Source organism: Coturnix japonica, chromosome 12 (genome assembly GCF_054131305.1).
Source record: "Coturnix japonica strain WE chromosome 12, WE-NBRP24, whole genome shotgun sequence".
Taxonomy (NCBI): domain Eukaryota; kingdom Metazoa; phylum Chordata; class Aves; order Galliformes; family Phasianidae; genus Coturnix; species Coturnix japonica.
The window spans coordinates 14,564,973-14,583,799 of record NC_140674.1 but is presented as its reverse complement, the minus strand read 5'-3'; the positions used below and the strand labels follow the sequence as shown (position 1 = coordinate 14,583,799).

At 59.9% G+C, this 18,827-nt stretch overlaps 2 protein-coding genes across 3 annotated transcripts; both read left to right on the top strand.

Moving 5' to 3' along the window:
• Nucleotides 1–137: 137 nt before the first annotated feature.
• LOC107318103 (uncharacterized) lies at nt 138–6,342 on the top strand. 2 transcript variants are annotated; one of them, XM_085513131.1, is made up of 6 exons: nt 138–474; nt 1,075–3,120; nt 4,783–5,148; nt 5,217–5,324; nt 5,547–5,632; nt 5,769–6,342. In XM_085513131.1, exons 1-6 carry the CDS (start codon nt 405–407, stop codon nt 5,841–5,843), a joined length of 2,751 nt encoding a protein of 916 aa, XP_085369257.1. In that variant the 5' UTR covers nt 138–404; the 3' UTR covers nt 5,844–6,342. The 2 variants fall into 2 exon arrangements, with proteins under 2 accessions (XP_085369257.1, XP_032302411.2); XM_032446520.2 differs by lacking the exons at nt 138–474; nt 1,075–3,120 and adding an exon at nt 3,690–4,155.
• Nucleotides 6,343–9,055: 2,713 nt separating this feature from the next.
• Nucleotides 9,056–18,793, top strand: LOC107318213 (uncharacterized). The gene is made up of 12 exons (XM_015871790.3): nt 9,056–9,207; nt 10,050–15,344; nt 15,913–16,052; nt 16,132–16,296; nt 16,466–16,618; nt 16,773–16,903; nt 16,981–17,069; nt 17,420–17,599; nt 17,695–17,847; nt 17,935–18,054; nt 18,290–18,328; nt 18,413–18,793. The coding sequence occupies exons 1-12, from the start codon at nt 9,147–9,149 to the stop codon at nt 18,427–18,429; spliced, it is 6,543 nt and encodes a 2,180-aa protein (XP_015727276.2). The 5' UTR covers nt 9,056–9,146; the 3' UTR covers nt 18,430–18,793.
• Nucleotides 18,794–18,827: the final 34 nt, after the last annotated feature.

Here is an 18,827-nt window from a genome sequence, read left to right as displayed (position 1 = left end):
GCCCCGCAGGCACGAGGAAGCGGCTCCTCGGCTCGGGGGGAGCGGCGCAGGGCAGTGCAACCAGCAGCGCTGTTCGTCCGCTGGTACCGTCCCCGTGCAGGCTTTGCCCCCAGCCTGGGGAATGAGGAAACCACGCTCTGCTCCATCCTGCCCCACGTTCCCCTCCGCTCACGGCCCAGCCGCAGGGCAGGTGGCTGCCGGGCGTTGTGCCCATCGCTGGGAGTGCCGCGTTGGGTGGAAACACCCGTCGGTGCCAACACCTGGAGAAACAAAAGGACCCACCTGGGTGCTGCCGGGCAAAGGCGGCTCGGGAACCGCACGGAGCTGGGGCTGTGGGCAGCGCCTGGAGCGGTGCTGGCTGGAGGGTACCGAGTCCTGCCCGGGGCGGTGGGTCCTGCCGGGATATGGCTGCACACAGAGCGGGGCTGTACCTGGCCCTGCTGCTGAGCATCGCCGTGTCCGAGCTGGCGCTGGGTAAGGGCTGTGGGAAACGCTTGGGGGCATTGCAGGGCTGGGGGGCACCGTGCCATCTACCGCAGGGTGGGAACCTCGGGGTCATCCACATCCACGCGGCCTCCCAAGAGCCCGAGGCAGCCACCGGCCCTCAGCTATCACACAGATTGTCCCGCAGCGCGCATCCTGCTGCTCACCCCTGACACACAAGTCGGGATTCGCTCTTCTCTCTCCCCCCCTTTCCCTGGGCCCCGCTCCCATTCTTTGTGTCCCTCGTTATCGGTTCCTGAACATCTGCACACAGCTTTGTGTTCGCTGCCGCGGAGCTCCCAGCCCGTCCCAGGGTAACCGGTTCCTGCGGCTCTTCCCGTCCGACGGGCGGCTCTGAGCGCCGCGGGGCTGGATGGAGGCGGTGGGACGGGGCCATCGCTGGCGCCATGGGGGGGGTCCTGCCCGGAGCTGTGCCCGCATCCCCCGCTTGTCAGCCTGGGGATGTGCCGCCCTCCCACACTGCTGATCCCCAGGGATCTGTACCTGCTCGGGACGGGGATCCCCGCTGTTGGCTGCCCACGGTGTCTCAGTGGCAGCACACTGGGTGATGCCTCTGCCACCTCTCTGCAGGGAGCACAGCAGTGGGTTCGACAGTGCCAAAATCCACAGAGCCTCCCGTGTTGCTGCTCAGCACCGCAGCCCCCACCACTCCCTCCAGCCCGGACACAGAAGCCCCCACCCCAGCGATGCCCAGCACACAGAGAGATGCCTCCGTGCTCAACACTGTGACAAACCAGGCGACCACCACCTCAAGCTCAACCTCCACAGCCACGGCACACACCTGGTCTGACACCACCACTGGCACATCAGCAGGGACCAGCACAGCCACAGCTCCCACCGTGCCACAGCAGTCAGATTCCTCAGCTGAGCCCTCCACAGCCCCACTGGGCTTCACAACCACCTCCACCAGCAGCACAGCTCCTCCCAGGAGCACTCTCACTTCCACACAGATGCTGGGGAGCACAGCTGGGACCAGCTCTGGTATCTTCACCATAACTCCACAGACAAATGCCTGCACACACAGCACTGAAACAACCCAGAGGACCACTGCCACCACCCCAAGCCTGACCTCTACAACCATGGCATCCACATGGGCTGAGATCACATCAGCAGGGACCAGCACAGCCACAGCTTCAACCCCCACCTTGGCAGCAACTGAAATAAGTTTGCTGCCTTCCTCCACCTCCAGCCCTCTGCCCTACACCTCAGTGGGCACCATGCTTAGCACAAGTGCCACCATCACACCCCTATGGACCAGCAGTGCCTCAGAACAGTCAGATTCATCAGCTAAGCCCTCCACAGCCTTGATGGACTCCATCAGCAGCACAGCTGTCTCTGGAAGCACACACACACCCAGCCAGGCACTGGGGAGCACAGCTGGGACCAGCTCTGGTATCTCCACTATAACTCCACAGACAACTGCCTTCACACACAGCACTACAACAACCCACAGGACCACCAACCCATGCCCTGGGCTTGCCTCCACCACCTCAAACCCAACCTCTACAGCCACTGGGACCATGTGGGCTGAGACCAGCTCTGACACATCAGCAGGGACCAGCACAGCTCCAGCTTCAACCACCATCTTGGCAGCAACTGAAACAAATTTGCTGCCTTCCTCCACCTCCAGCCCTCTGCCCTACACCTCAGTGGGCACCGTGCTTAGCACAAGTGCCACCAGCACACCCCCATGGACCAGCAGTGCCTCAGAACTCTCCAATTCATCAGCTAAGCCCTCCACAGTCCTTATGGACCCCATGACCACCTCCATCAGCAGCACAGCTGCTTCTAAGAGCACTCTCACACCCAGCCAGGCACTGGGGAGCACAGCTGGGACCAGCTCTGGTACCTCCACCATAACTCCACAGACAACTGCCTTCACACACAGCACCACAACAACCCACAGGACCACCACCCCAACCTCAAACCCAACCTCCACAGCCATTGCGACCACCTTGGCTGAGACCAGCTCTGACACATCAGCAGAGACTAGCACAGCTCCAGCTTCAACCACCATCTTGGCAGCAACTGAAACAAATTTGCTGCCTTCCTCCACCTCCAGCCCTCTGCCCTACACCTCAGTGGGCACCGTGCTTAGCACAAATGCCACCAGCACACCCCCATGGACCAGCAGCGCCCCAGAACTGTCAGATTCATCAGCTAAGCCCTCCACAGTCCTTATGGACCCCATGACCACCTCCATCAGCAGCACAGCTGCTTCTAAGAGCACTCTCACACCTAGCCAGGTACCGGGGAGCACAGCTGGGACCAGCTCTGGTACCTCCACCATAACTCCACAGACAAATGCCTTCACAGTCAGTACCAAAACAACTCAGAGGACCACTGCTACCTCCCCAAGCCTGACCTCTACAACCACAGCATCCACATGGGCTGAGATCACATCAGCAGGGACCAGCACAGCCCCAGCTCCCAGCACACCATCACACACACGTTCCTCAGCTGAGCCCTCCACAGCCCTGGTGAGCACCACCACCACAGTGGTCCCCATGAGCACCCTCACTCCCATCTCACCACTGGAGAACACAGCTGAGAGCAGCCCTGCTGCATCCACCCTGACTGCAGGGACAACCACAGCGAGCCCCAGTACCCCTACAGGTGAGTAGAGCCGTAGGGCAGGAACACAAGGTAACAAAACCCTACCCATGAAAAGCACCCATCTCCTGCCCCCTGTGCCTTATATAAAGGGGCTGGAGGTGTGGCCGCACTGTGGTCTGGGGGCGTGGCTTCGGGTGGGCATGGCAGCATCGCCCCCAGGACATCCCATCCACGTTCCTATGCCCCATCCAAGGAGCCCTCCCCCATGTCCTACCACCAGCAGCTTGGTAACAGCCCGGCAGTGAGAGCCCAGCACCCCTGGGTGCCTGCATCCCACCCGCACCACTGGTGGTGCCTCCAGTGTGTTGGCACCCTGCAGTGTGACAGCCCCAGCAGGGTGCCGTGCCCTGGCCGTGCCTCAGCACACCCGCAGGACGCTGTGTCCTGGCCCAGCGCCTTTGAGGGGCCTCATCCCTGACCCCAGGAACAAGGAAGCAGCTCTGATTGCAGGCAGCGCTGGGCTGTGACACGCACTGGGCTGTTACACGTGCTGGGGAAGTGATGCTGCAAGGACAGCCCAGGAGATGAGTCCTCAGCCCAGAGCACGCCCTTCCTGGCTCTGCCTCCTTGCACACAGGGTGGGCTGCAGTCTCTGAGGGCCTCAGTGGTAGCAGCCGCCGCATATCACCCCTTCCTCAGAGTGCAAGGGGGTCCCAGGCTGCCCACAAGGCTTTTTCCATTGGCATTGGCCTTGCTCTGCACAAGTCTCTGGCTGTGGGGACTCTGCTTGTGGCTGCTGTGGGACCACCGTGCAGCTGATGGCCGCCGGGCACTGTGCCCATCCCAGGGAGCACCCGTGCTGGGTGAGAGCCCTTCTGGCAGTGCCAGCACCTGGGAAATAAAGGGACACACCTGGATGCTCATCCTCTGCAAGGAGAAGGCGACGCGGAAACCACAGTGCCGGGGCTGTGGGGAGAGCTCAGAGCGGTGCCCACCGGGAGGCATTGGCCCCTGCCAGCCCGGACATGGCTACACGTAGGGGAGGGCTGCCCCTGTTCCTGCTGCTGGGCCTTGCTGGGTCAAAGCTGGCACTGGGTAAGGGCTGAGCGGGATGCGTGGGGAGGGAGTGTTGCGGCCCAGGGATGTGGGTGTGGAACGCTGTGTCTGCTGCACCATGTGCAACAGGAGCAATGAGCTTTGCTTTATTTCTGCTGCTTGCATGCGGACCTCCTCCTCCTCCACCACTTCCCTTGGGGCTGCCTGGAGCAGCAGCCCCCTGCTCTCATCTCTGCCGAACCCAGCCCTGATGCACAAGCCAGGATTCACTCCTCTCTCCTTCTCGTCCCGCGGGCCCCGCTCCCATTCTTTGTGTCCCTCGTTATCGGTTCCTGAACATCTGCACACAGCTTTGTGTTCGCTGCCGCGGAGCTCCCAGCCCGTCCCAGGGTAACCGGTTCCTGCGGCTCTTCCCGTCCGACGGGCGGCTCTGAGCGCCGCGGGGCTGGATGGAGGCGGTGGGACGGGGCCATCGCTGGCGCCATGGGGGGTTCCTGCCCGGAGCTGTGCCCGCATCCCCCGCTTGTCAGCCTGGGGATGTGCCGCCCTCCCACACTGCTGATCCCCAGGGATCTGTACCTGCTCGGGATGGGGATCCCCGCTGTTGGCTGCCCACGGTGTCTCAGTGGCAGCACACTGGGTGATGCCTCTGCCACCTCTCTGCAGGGAGCATAGACGCGGATTCGACAGTGCCAAAATCCACAAAGCCTCCGGTGTCGCTGCTCAGCACCGCAGCCCCCACTCCTCCCTCCATCCTGGACACAGAAGCCCCCACCCCAGTGAAGCCCAGCACAGCCCCAGGGACCAGCAATGCTCCCGCAACTTCAGCACACACAGCTGCACCACCTGAGCCCTCTACAGTCGTGGTAGACACCACCACCTCCATCACCAACACAGTGGTCCTCAGGAGCACCCCCAGTTCCAGCCCACCCCTGGGGAGCACCACTGGAACCAGCCCTGGTGTCTCCACTGTGATCACAGGAACACCTGCAGACACCTCGATGGCACCGCAGAGCTCCAGTGCCACCCCAGGTGAGTGCCACCCCCACCTGTAGCAGCTCTCCATGACAGCAGCACTAACGAAGCATTGCTGTACCCAGGCACGAAGCCCTCCTCCCCTGCCACCACCTCATCACAGAGCCTGGATGGAACCATCAGCACCTCTTCAGAGCTGCCACCAACCTGCCCCAGCACCCCGAATGATGCCAGTAAGTGCTGCCTCCTGGGGACAGGTGGCAGGGCCACACGTGCCCTATGGGTATCATCACCTCCTTGTTATCATAGTGGCCACTGGGCTTCCTGGTGGCCAATGCAGGGGGGCCTGCATCCCCACTGCTCTTGCTGTGGGGGCACTGGTGGTGTCTGTGGTGTGCTCCTGCTGCAGCGCAGGATGGATGGGGCATAATCAGAGCTGTGCCTCTTGCTTCCAGTTGCATCCCAGCTCTTCCTCTCCTTGCGTCTCACCACTCCTCTGGACATGGGGAACACCACGGTGCAGGAGCTGCTCCTGGCCAAGGTGAGCTATGCCCTCAGCACACTCAAATGAATGGGGGACCCTCCTGGGGTCCCTTCCTGACTGGGAGGAGGGAACAGGAGCCCCCTGTTCTGTGATGTCTGTTCTTGCTCTGTGCTGATGCTGTTCTCTGCCCCAGCTCCGCAGGGACCTGCAGACTGCCTTCCCACATGCTGGGCTCCTGCTGCAGTGGAGAGGGGGGAAGCTGATCTGAGCCAGTCACCGAGGGATGCTGGGCAGGACTGAGCCATCCCGCACCTCCTGTCCTTGTCCCTCTGGGTAACCCACACAGCCCCATCTGCTTCCCTGCACCCCAGTACCCTTCTGTGCCCTGTTCTCTACCCCTTCCCACAGCCACTCTGCAGCCCCATTGCACTGATGGTAAAGAAGGAGCCCTGCAGCCCCCCCACCCTGCCCCATTATCACCATGCAGCAGTGGCCCTGTTGGAAACCAGGGTACTGCAAGGGGTCCCATCAGCCCTCAGCCCCCCATGAGCTGTGTGTGCCGTGGGGCCATGGAAATCCCGTGGGCTGAGCTCCTTCCCTGTTTTTTTCCAGTCCCTGGTTGAGGAGACGGCCGCAGTGTCTGCCTCCCCTGCAGCAAAGTCATTTATTAACTGATTAATTAGCCAGATAAAATGAGAGCGAAGCAATTATTACCCTAAGCAAGTCACCTAGCATGGGAGATTAAAAAGTGGAATAATGTGCAAAAATGGCAGTGTTGTATATGGGGGAGTGATCCCTTCCTGCAACCCCGTCCTGCTGGAGCCATGTCCCACCTGGGGAAGGGACATCTGGGGCTGTGGGATCCAACCTGGGGACCATTCCCAGGCACTGGGTTTGTCACCCTGCAGCCAGGAAGGATGAGCAAAGACACCTTGTTGTCACACGCACCCATTTTCCTACCGGGAAAGGCAGTGCACATCTCCTACACATCCCAGGATTGCTTCCATGTACTGTAGGATGCTGCCTGTCTGTCTTGATGGGGGGTTTGTGGGTCCTACTGGGGGATATAGGGGTCTGTGAGGTCCTAAGGGGGTCCTGGAGGTGGATATGGAGGTCATATGGAGGATTTATGATGGTGTCTGGGGATTCTGGGGAGGGATATGAGGGCTCTGTGAGGTCCTAGCATGGCTATGGGATAGATCTGTAGGGTTCTAGGGGGGTTATCTGCAGACTATGGGGCTCTGTGCAGGGCCTGAGCAGTTGACACAAAGCGCACCATGGTGCAGAGTTGGGGAGCAGGATATTACTTGCTTCAAGGGTCCCCAGCCCCTGCGCTTTGTGGGGCAGTGGGAACTCATCCTTACGCTCTGCCCACGCCACGGCATGGGGCCAGGAGCCCTCCCACGCTCAGTCCCACCGGGCTGATTCCACCTCCTGTTGAATCCATAAATTCAGACCCCGGGACGTGGCACGAGGCCAAGGCTGAGAGACTGCAGCCAAAGTGCGTCACAAAAGGAGGAAAAGGTCCTGAAGGAGAATGAAAAGGGGACCGGAGCACTCACCGTCCCTGGCTGGCATAGCTGCTATGGCAGGGGGAGGAGATGCTGTGGGCTGTCCACATCCCTCTGCCCCCACCCTGGGATGGAGAGGAGGCCCCCCTGGGGACGTGGATGTGATGGGGTGTGAGATGGGGATGTCCTTTGCAACACAGGGCTCCTCCAACCATGAAAGCATTTCTCAGCCTCTGTGCTACATCGGCATCATCCCTGGGAACAGACCAGGGCACCCAGCAGGACCCCCACCTTTGGGACACACCACCAGCCCCTCTGACCTTGGTGTCCCCTCTGACCCTTCCCTTCCTTCACCCCTACTGTGGCAGTGCTGCCGCACTGTGCCCAGCGCACCAAGTGATCCAGAACCCGTGGGGTTGATGGATAACCCGGCCCCCGAGCGCTCTCCCTCTGCCCTTGCCAGCAGGAGATGCCGTAATCTCCGCGGGGCTGGAACAAGTAGCCCATTAATTTCAGGAAGGCCGATAAGGGCCACTGTGCAGTGCTGCACTGGATGGTGCTGAGCCCCTGGGCAATGGGGTTCCCAGCAGTGCTGATCCCAAACCCATGATCCCAACAAGTCCCATCTCTGGAGCCAGGATCTCCCTGGTGTGTGCATGGAGGGACCCTGCTATTTCCGTACAGTTCTGCTGTCTGTGCTCTTTGCCCCAGTCCTTGTCTCCAGTGTCCATCCTGTGCTTCCGTAACTAGGGATGAGGGATATCCTTGTAAGGGCCGGTGGCTGGTTGGGATCTGGGCTTTGAGCACAGAACAAGGATCAAGGCAAAGATCCTTTGTCGGGTGGGAGTGGGACCATCCTCAGAGAGGGGGTGGGAATGGGAATGAGGATGGAGAGAGGGATGAAGATGGGGATGGGGATGAGGGGCAGATGAGGATGGAGATGAGGACATGGATAGGGATGGGGGTGAGGATAGGGATGGTTGCCCCAGTGCTGCATGCTGTGGATGCTGGAGCACAGGATGCACTTCTATCCTCACCCTAATCTGTGCCATTCCCCCAAGCTGGGGAGCAAAGGTTAGAGGGGCCTTTGGGGGGGCTCTGAATGGTGCCAACCCCTGGGCACAGTAAGTGGGCTGAGAGAGAAGGGAGCATCAGCCGGGTCACCTCTTGGTAGGACCCCATCACTGCCCCATCCCCCAGCTCACACAGCGCTCCCGGTGCCGGCGTTCGTTGCGGGTGAGTGGAGCGGTGTGATTTACACCCGGTGTGTGGGCAGGGGGCAATGCGTGGGTTGGAGCTCCGGGTGTCGCTGGCCGTGCCACCGCATCCTGCTTAATGAAGGCTCCGGCAGCACAGCGTGTACCCGGCTGCTGCCTGACGACACCTCTAATGGCGCTATGAGGGAGCTGCCCGAGGGCATTGCTGGTTAAGGAGCGTTTAATTGATTCGCAGAGCATTCGCTGGTGGGCGTTGTGCAATGCCGTGCATTGGGAAGCCCCGGGTGGAAAGTGGGAATGGGGGCTGTGGGGGAAAGGAGGGTAAGGGGAGGAATGGGAGCAGCGCCGCCCATCGCCTGCTGCCACACCTGGCATAGCCAGATCGGGGGGGGGACTCCTCTGGGGTCACCCCATGGCTGTCCCAATCCTTCCTCCCCTACTTTCAGACCTTCCTGGGGAAGCCATGAGCTGGGCAGGGTTTGGCATCCTTGCCCTGGGCACAGAAGGCCCAGCAATTCCAGTTGGTGGCTGTAGGGTGATGCCACCCACCCACATCTGTAAGGGGCTGCTCCTCTATGGGGGAACCCACAGCCCCCAGGGGAGGGCAAAAGGAGGTGGATGCTGAGCCCATGTGGCCCTTGGGAGGGGGAAGGCTGTGTGGGATGGGACTGGGGATGGGGACGTGGTGGGAGAGCAGCGGGGGAGGGAGGGGACCTGCCTCCTTCACCAGCCCCATAAATAGGAGGGACTTGGAGCAGGACCACACCTGTTGGACTCCGGCTGCAGGAGCTGCTCTGTGCTGCTCTCCCCTCCTTTCCAGTGCCCCGGAGTTCTGCCCGAGGCATGGGGACCAGGGGATGGATGCTTCCGACCTTCATGGGATTCTGCCTATGGATTCTGAATGGTATGTCCCATATTTTCCTGCTATTCTATACCCATTGGGTATGGCTGAGAGATGCTTTTTTCCTTCTGGATACATCAGAAACCTTTCCTAGTCCAGTGCTTGAGATCATTTGCAGCCGAAGAGCTAAGAAAGTATTATAGGGGGTATGGCATTGCCCTGCACAAGGACACTGAAGGCTGCACTGGAGTGCAGCAGGGCTTCTTCATCTCATCCCTCAGCCCTCATGCTGATGCAGCAAATCATTCATTCACAGAGGAAGCAGAGAGAAAGGCAAGAAGGGGAAGGGGAAGAAGGAAGGGAAGGGGAATGGGAGGAAGCAGGGGGGTGGAAGGGAAGTTGAGGACCCCCATAACATGGGCAGGAGACACTGAGGACCACGAACCAAACTGGCACGTGGTTGCTGGCATGCAACAAGCTGGGAGCTGAGGGCTGGCTGCCCGCAGGGAACCTGATGGACTGGAGCACCAGGGCCGAGCACCCAGTCCCACTTGCCGGGTGCTAATTAGGGCTCCCCTAATTATAGCCACCCAGAGCCAGGTATCAGCAGATCCTCCAGCTCCAGCTTAGTCCCTCCAGTGGTTGCACCGCTGTGCTAAAAATAAGCCTGGGTGTGATGTTGCAGGGTGCTGTTGTCTGCTCTGGTGGTTGTTGTGGTGGCACAAAATCAGCCCCTGCAACTCTGGCCCAGGGGAGCTCCTGGGAAGGGATGTCCCATCTGTCACCCTGCTGTCATCCCCAGTGCAGCCCTCCCACCCACCCCATGTGCTCCCTCTTGCTATCCCCATGCTAAGGGACTGCTGGTCCTGTCCTCACTGTAATGCTCTGCTCTGTGCTCCATGCAGGGCTGGGGACCACCGCCGCTGTCCCTGTCACCACAGAGGGACCATTTGCTGCCACTCCATCGCAGAACGAGGCGCCCACTGCCCTGCTGCAGGGCACTGTGGGGACAAGCACTATCAGTGACACCGTGATGGCTGAGAGCATCCCTGTGAGTCCCACCAAGAGCCCATCCTGGGCTGAGCCAGATTCGGTGACAGACACCACTGCGTACAGCTCCCCTCTGGGTGCAGAGAGAGATGCAGGCCTGAGCGCTGGGGCAATGACAGAGGCACCCACTGGAGACCCTCTGGCTGGGACAGACATGGCCGCACCTCTTGATGCAACACAGAAATACCAGAGTGGTTTGGAAGCTGCTGTAGGTGCTGCCATCATTGTCACCCCACAGCCCAATTTTACCCCCAGCACCAAGCAGAACGTAACAGAGGCCACCATGGCTGCACCCCTGGGGAGCAGCCCTGACTTTGCAGACATCCCAGCATCCACAGCAAGGGCAGGAGCAGCCTTGGAGTCCACAGCTGATGCCATGTTCCTCCCCAGTGCCACCATTCCATCAGCTGCAGAGGTGCAGGCAATGACCAGCAACCCCCATGTCACTGCTCTGCCCCCAGCTGCAGGAGCAGAGGTGGAAGGTGCCACCCTGCCAGGGGACAGCCAAGGGGATGGACTTGCCCACAGCCCTGGTACTGGGGGGCTTCTCCCAACACCATGGGGTGAGGTTGTGGGTGGAACTGTGGGTGACACCCCAGGATGGGGAGCTTTGGAATCCAGAGATGAGGGAGATGCAGCAAATGGCATCTTCAGCACAGCTGATTCACCCCAGCTGCCTCCAGAGAATGTGACAGCATTGGAAACAGCAGAAAGCCCAAGTCAAAGCTCCCTTCTTGCAGGAGAGGCAGGGCCGAGCCCTGCTAGTTTGCTAGGACCTGGTGATGGGGACAGGCAGGGAGCCCCAGCAGCGCTCACATCTGGCCCTGGCTCAGCCCTGGCAGAGATCGAGGCACCTGGGGTGAGAGGGGACACAGCCACCCTGCTGCCAGCAACACATGTACAGAGTGATGCAGATGTCCCAGCCACGGACACTGGTGTGCCCCTGCCCACAGGGGCTGTGGATCTGGCCGAGAGTTCCCTGCAGCCACCCCCAGGGCTGAGCCCCATTGGAGAAGAGCAGTCACAGCCTGGTGCTGATACTCCGGCCACCACAGACACTTCTGGTTCACCCAGCACTGCTTTCCCAGCCCCAGTGGTTGCAGTCGGATCCCTTCCAGCAACTGATGATGGTACAGACGCAGTGGTGAGCCCTGACTTCAGTGCTGATTTAGGAGCATCTCCATCCCTGCCCCTAGAGGGGTCACAGCCATTGGGGACAGCAGCTGATGGACCCAGCACCAGTCTGAACTCAGCTTTGGGTGCCACCAACCCATCATCTTCTGTACCTGATGGTGCAGCATTGCCTGCTGCAGGGCAACAGGCACCAGGGGATGCAGGCAAAGGGGACACAACACAGGCAGAAGATGCAGGGGATGGCAGTGCCTACACAGGCCCCCAGAGTGATGTGATCTTCGTAGATAGCAGCAGCCAGCAGGGTCCCTCTGATGCCACACCAGGAGCTGGGCTTCACACCGAGATGTCCCCTGTTCCAGCTCCTGGGGAAGGAGACCTGGCACCAGCACTGTCTCCAGCAGCTCCCAGCCACGACCTCTCTGGAGCTGGAGGATCAGGACCCCTGCCTGCTGAGGCCCTTGGTGCCCCCGGTGCTGCTCTCCCACCTCCAGCTGCTGTGGATGGTGCTGGGATTGAGGCCAACAATGGTGCAGAGACAGCAGTGAGCCCTGACCTCGGTGCTGCCCCAGAAGCACCTGTACCCCCATCCCTGGGGGGACCACAGCCATGGGACACAGCAGCTGGTGCTCCTGAGGACACAGCTCTAAATGGGGCCCAGGGACCAGACAGTGGCATCAATTCAGTGTTGGATGCCCCCAGCTCAGCATATGAACCCATGGGACCACCATCACCCAGCTTTGGGACACAGCCTGGCACAGATCCGGGGATGCCAGGAGCTGATGGACCTGACACCAGTCTGAACTCAGCTTTGGGTGCCACCAATCCATCATCTTCTGTACCTGATGGTGCAGGACAACAGGCACCAGGGGACGCAGGCAAAGGGGACACAACACAGGCAGAAGATGCAGGGGATGGCAGTGCCTACACAGGCCCCCAGAGTGATGTGATCTTCGTAGATAGCAGCAGCCAGCAGGGCCCCTCTGATGCCACACCAGGAGCTGGGCTTCACACCGAGATGTCCCCTGTTCCAGCTCCTGGGGAAGGAGACCTGGCACCAGCACTGTCTCCAGCAGCTCCCAGCCACGACCTCTCTGGAGGATCAGGACCCCTGCCTACTGAGGACCTTGGTGCCCCTGGGGCTGCTCTCCCACCTCCAGCTGCTGTGGATGGTGCTGGGATTGAGGCCAACAATGGAGCAGAGACAGCAGTGAGCCCTGACCTCGGTGCTGCCCCAGAAGCACCTGTACCCCCATCCCTTGGGGGACCACAGCCATGGGACACAGCAGCTGGTGCTCCTGAGGACACAGCTCTAACTGGGGCCCAGGGACCAGACAGTGGCATCAATTCAGTGTTGGATGCCCCCAGCTCAGCATATGAACCCATGGGACCACCATCACCCAGCTTTGGGACACAGCCTGGCACAGATCCGGGGATGCCAGGAGCTGATGGACCTGACACCAGCTTGAGTTCAGCTTTGGGTGCCACCAACCCATCATCTTCTGTACCTGATGGTGCAGCATTGCCTGCTGCAGGGCAACAGGCATCAGGGGACACAGGCAAAGGGGACACAACACAGGCAGAAGATGCAGGGGATGGCAGTGCCTACACAGGCCCCCAGAGTGATGTGATCTTTGTAGACAGCAGCAGCCAGCAGGGTCCCTCTGATGCCACACCAGGAGCTGGGCTTCACACCGAGATGTCCCCTGTTCCAGCTCCTGGGGAAGGAGCCCTGGCACCAGCACTGTCCCCAGATGGTCCAGCAGCTCCCAGCCACGACCTCTCTGGAGCTGGAGGATCAGGACCCCTGCCTGCTGAGGCCCTCGGTGCCCCCGGTGCTGCTCTCCCACCTCCAGCTGCTGTGGATGGTGCTGGGATTGAGGCCAACAATGGAGCAGAGACAGCAGTGAGCCCTGACCTCGGTGCTGCCCCAGAAGCACCTGTACCCCCATCCCTCGGGGGACCACAGCCATGGGACACAGCAGCTGGTGCTCCTGAGGACACAGCTCTACCTGGAGCTGAGCAACCAGGCAGTGGATTTAGTCCAGCATTGAATGCCCCCAGTTCAGCATATGAACCCGTGGGGCCACCATCACCTGACATTGCGGAGCAGCCTGGCACAGGTCTGACAGGGCTGGGAGGAGTGAGCAGTGGGGCTGCATTTGATCCATCTCTGAGCTCCTCTCCAGGAGCTGGGCTGGCATCTGGAACAGGTCTGCTGCCTGGTGCTAATTCCCCATCCAACTCTGCCTCCCAAAATGACGTTCTTACAGTTCCCTCTATTTCAGACAGTGATGGAGCAGCTGCACCCATCCCAGCAGCAGGTCCTGGCTCTGCCATCCCATCCCAGGGCTCTCCATATGGTGAAGGTGGCCCAGAGCTCACTGTGGCACAAGGGACCAACAGTGCAGGTGGTGTGGCACAGGCAGGAATCCCAGAGAGCCAAAGTCCCTATGCAGACACAAACCCTGCAGTGAGTAGCACCCAGCAGGGCCTTGCTGACACCCCATCAGGATCTGTGCTGCACACTGAGCTGCCTCCTGCTCCAGCTCCTGGGGTTGGAGCTCCGGCACCAGCACTGTCCCCAAATAGCCCTGCAGCTCCCAGCCATGACCTCTCTGGGGCTGCAGGATCAGGACCCCTGCCTGCTGAGGCCCTCGGTGCCCCTGGGGCTGCTCTCCCACCTCCAGCTGCTGTGGATGGTGCTGGGTTTGAGGCCAACAATGGAGCAGAGACAGCAGTGAGCTCCGACCTTGGTGCTGCCCCAGGAGCACCTGTACCCCCATCCCTGGGGGGGTCACAGTCATGGGACACAGCAGCTGGTGCTCCTGAGGACACAGGTCTCCCTGGGGCCCAGGGGATAGACAGTGGATTTACTTTGGTGCTGGGTGCCCCCGGCTCAGCATCGTATGGACCTGCAGGGCCACCATCTCCTGGTATTGGAGTGCAGCCTGGCACAGGTCTGACAGCGCTGGGAGAGGATGGACAGAAGCTGGGAGGAGTGAGCAGTGCAGCTGCATCTGAACCATCCCTGAGCTCCTCTCCAGGCACTGGGCTGACGGGTGGGACAGACCTGCTGCCTGGTGCTCTGTCCCCATCAGGTCCTGCTTCCCCTAGTGATGTACTCACAGCTCCCTCCGCTTCAGATATAGCCAGCCCAAGTGGTCTGGGAGGAGCAGGTGGTGCTCCCAGTGCTCTGCAGCCTTCCCTGAGTGCTGCACCCGGGCTCCATCCTGCTGCAGGAGGAGTGAGTGATGGGGCTGAGTCTGCCTCTGCAGACGGAGAAGCTCCAGGGCAGTCTCAGGACCAGGCTGGGACAGGAGCAGCTGCAGGCTCTGATGGAAGACCGGGAGCTACACTGCACTCTGTATCTTCCGAACCATCTGCTGATGGACTTTTGCCACCTGAAGCAGCTGCTGGAGCAGATACAGGAGCAGGCATCTCCAGAGCTGATGGAGTTGGCTCAAGCTCAGGCTTGGGGGCTGCTGCCCTCCAGGGCAACAAGGAAACATCCGTCCTTCCCCCCATCACTCAGAGCGGTGCCAACGTCGGACCTTCTGGAGACAAACTCAGCCAAGACAACGTGGTGGAGCTGACTGGAGGGGAACTGGGACCCTCAGCCCAGGGGTCAGCTTCTGCCAGTGGGGGAAATGGGGTGGGCACTGCCATCCAGATCACATCCATCCCCACCTCCCCCCAGGAGACACAGCCCCTGGTCCCAGTGGCTCCAGCTGCCTCCAACCCATCGCTGGTGGCTGCAGCTTCCTCTTCCAAGGGGGCTGGGGACAGCTCGGTTCCCAGCTCAGGCCCCTCCTCTGCCTCCAGCACCCAGAGTGGGAGCAGCCCCCCAGAACTGCCATGGTCCCCTGTGGATGAGATGGCTTCTGGGATGCCAGCACCACTGGGAGAAGAGCTCCAACGTGCCCCTAGTGCTCCAGCTCTGCCTTCTACATCTGAAACAGAAAACCTGAAGGAGGGAGCAGCCTCCAGCCCCCAGCAGTCTTCTCCAGTTTCAGCAAGTGAGTAGACAGCAGGGAAATGGGGGGCTGCTGCTGTGGGTGGGGCTGCCCTGCTGCTGCCTCTCCTCCAGCATGGGGTCCCTGAAGCAGCTGTAGGCAGGGGGGATGCTGATGGCCCCACCATTGCCAGTCCAGCTCATGGGGCTGCCAGTGGGGTGAACATCCCCGCATCCATCCTGGTCCGAGGGGGAGGCCAAAGGGGGTCCACCTCTGCCACCCCACTCCCTGCTGTGTCCTGCAGCCCGGTTCCCAGCCCTGGGGACAAGATGGGGCTCATGGGGCTGGGGGTCAAGCGACGGGTCCACTGTTGGTACCCATGTATCGTCCTCTATGCTCCCAGCTCCAGGACAGCTGGCTGCTGCCCCAACCCCGCCTCCACTCCCCATAGGTGGGTGATGCAGAGTTAGAGCAGGGAGAGGTGTGGGAGCAGGGTCGGGGTGTCCCAGTGTGCCCCGATCCTCCTGATGTCCAGCCGGTGTCACCTTGACAGCAAAATTATTTCTGCTGGCGTAACACAAAGGGTTTCTCTATAGGGACATTTCTTCTGAATTTGGTTGTTCTCTTTCAGTCCCAGCAGTGCCTCTCTATGGGTACGGACCAAGAGAGAATGATCACGAGTATGTGCAAAGGAGAGTGGACTTCAATTCCCCACTTTTCAAGCCTGAGACTGGATTCCCATTTGGGAAAACCCTGCATGATTCTCTCTATGTGAGTCCGTGCTGCCCTGAGCGCACCTCCTTCCAATGCCTGATGTAGAAAAGCTCCAACCCCATCCCCCTGTGCTCAGTTCACAGACAATGGGCAGATCATCTTCCCAGCCTCCGACAGCAGCATCCTCACGCTCCCCAACCCACCTGCCCATAGATTCACTGGTCATGAGGGTGTTTCCATGATCGCCGTGTTCTGGGACAATGCTGACTTCTCCAGAGGCACCGGAACCACCTTCTACCAGGTCAGTGAAGCCATCCTTGTGTGTGACTGCATTGAAGTGACTAATTCCCCTTGAGATGCAGAGCTAACGGGGAATGGGTGGCATTTCCCTTCATGGCAACCACACCCCTGGTTGCAGCATCACAAATGGCCCCGTTGGGGTCTCACCCCTTGGTGTCCCAAACCCACAGGAGTTCCTCACCCTGAACTCAGAGAAGCCACCATTTGTTCGTGATGTGGAAGCGAAGGTCCGGCGCTACCTGAGGTCTTCCTACTCTGCAGCCTGGACTCTGAAGATCACCTGGGAGAAGGCGCCTGCTTATGGGACACGTGACAGCTACAGGGTATGGGCCTACGAGTTGAGGGTGTCCAATTGCCAAAATGAACCATTTCTCAGGAAGCCCCATTAGGTTGACCTCGTGTTAAACCCATCATTAGGTTGACCATCAGTCCCATTTTTTGCTCAGCCCTTTACCTGTCTTCGGTGCTTCTCCCCAGACAAACACATACCAGGCTGTCCTCACCACTGATGGCTTCAGGTCCTATGTCCTGATCCTGTACCAGGATGGAGGCATGCAATGGGACTACACCCAGCTGCCGGTCACCAACGTGCTGATCGGCTACACCAGGTATAGGGTATAACAGGGACACTGTGCTGGGGTGGTGCAGCCCATGATGTCTGACTGTTCCCCTTCCTCCTGTGCAGTGGGGATGGGTATTACCGCAATGATGACCTGACCCAAGGATCTCCAGCTGCAAAATATCGCCCTGACCGCTACAGGGGCTACAACACAGGTGAGAATGTGGGCTGGGGGGGTGGAAGATGCTCTGCATGGCCATGTTGACAGCTCCAGGCTGGGGGGGTCACTGAGTTCACTTCTGCCCAGACACATAAAGTGAGTTCCCTGGGTATGAGTGATGCCCTGAAGATGAGCTAAACTCTGGGAACATCCTTGGGGTGTTCTGTTATGGTGCATCCCTTTTCGGTGTAATGGGATTTCTTAGAGATTTCTTCTTGGCAAAAGCCTCTCTCCCATTTCCTGAATATTTCCCTGGTGTTGGGGTCCCACGGTGGGGACCCAACAACATCAGCATTCATCTTCTGCTGGAGCTGCTCACGGTCCCATCTCCCATTCCCCATTCAGATCTCCGCGGGCTGTGGCTGTACAAGCTGGAGAGCCGTGTGGGCATCAACTACCGCATGAAGTGCCTGGCATGGACGGGGAGGCAGCAGGAGCCTGAGGCATGGAGCCAGGACCTGCCTGCCTGCCCATGCACCCTGCAGCAAGGCCAGCAGGACCTGCGCTTCAGGAGCAGCCGTGGAGGCAAGTGGCACCCCCAGTGTGTGTCCTGTGCACCTATGGCATCCATCATGGGTGTCCCCAAAGTGCCCAATGAGCTGATTGAATCCCTGCTCCAGGCTGGGGCTCTGCTCGTGTTTCCATGCTGCACTCTGCCTCACCCAACTCACGTGGTGCTGGTGTCCGCTGCCTGTATGATGGCCAAGGGCAGCTGGTGGAGGGACGGCAGGAGAGGTACTGGAGGGCATCCCGACAGGCGTCCCCGTATCGTGGTAAGCTAACGCATCTCTGAACACATGGTGGATGGTCCTGCTCTTCTCCCTTTCCCAGCCCACAATTTTGTGCTTCCTTCCCCCCAGACCAGGAGCTGAAGCTGTATGATTGGTGCTGCAACCAAGCGGGGAGTGCTCGCCTCTGTGCCCTCTACAACGAGAAGAGACCGCGGATTGGATGCGATGGGTACCAGGCACCCATTGCAGGTGGGTTCCCTGCCTGCATGTGCACAGGGCTGGAGGGGGACACCCCAGTTCCTCCATGGTGAATGCAGTGAGAGCCCTGAGAGGAGAAGGGAAGGGTTTGGAGGAGGGTGGTGCTGTGCTCTGGGTAACACACAGCACCGTGGAGCTGGACAATGCAGGACATGGGGAGGGGAGGAAAGACACAGGCAGCATTTGTGGGTGTGGGCTGAGCTTTGGTCTTTCTTGCAATCCACAGAGGATTCCTCAGAAGACAGCGACTCAGAGGAGCAGAGAGGTGAGGGGCTCAGGGGGTCCCAGGCTCACCCCATGCCCAGGAGAGGCAGGGGCTGAGCTCTCACCATTTGTTATCTCCTTGCAGATGATGATGAGGAGTAACTTGCAGGTCACATGCACACAACACACTCTGGGCCACTGATGATCTTCCAAACCCTTCACTCCCATTTGTACCCAGCACTCCTATGTGTCCCTTGCATGTCCCTGCTCCCCCAGTGATGGGACAAGCACTGTGGCACTATCACCATGTCCCTCATCCCTGTTCTCCTATCTGGGAATGGCACCACAGGGGATTTTGGCCCCCAGCACCTGGGGCTTTTCACCTTGCATAGGTTTGACCCTGTGATCGGAAATAATGGGAGAAATATAATATTACATGTGTGAGAACACCTGAATTGTTGCAAAAGCACCAAAATTCTTGTCACATTGCATTCCTTCAATAAAGCATCAAAGGGTCTGAGCATCACCAGTGAAGTGCAGCCACTTCTCTGGTGGGTGGG

Bases quoted from the DNA above. Each gene is read 5' to 3' on its own strand.
- LOC107318213 (XM_015871790.3), top strand. From the start codon at position 9,147: ATGGGGACCAGGGGATGGATGCTTCCGACCTTCATGGGATTCTGCCTA. The intron at 17,070-17,419 runs GTGAGAATGTGG...TTCCCCATTCAG, and splicing joins CTACAGGGGCTACAACACAG to ATCTCCGCGGGCTGTGGCTG. The intron at 17,600-17,694 runs GCAAGTGGCACC...TCCCTGCTCCAG, and splicing joins CTTCAGGAGCAGCCGTGGAG to GCTGGGGCTCTGCTCGTGTT.
- LOC107318103 (XM_085513131.1), top strand. From the start codon at position 405: ATGGCTGCACACAGAGCGGGGCTGTACCTGGCCCTGCTGCTGAGCATC. The intron at 3,121-4,782 runs GTGAGTAGAGCC...ACCTCTCTGCAG, and splicing joins GAGCCCCAGTACCCCTACAG to GGAGCATAGACGCGGATTCG. The intron at 5,633-5,768 runs GTGAGCTATGCC...TCTCTGCCCCAG, and splicing joins AGGAGCTGCTCCTGGCCAAG to CTCCGCAGGGACCTGCAGAC.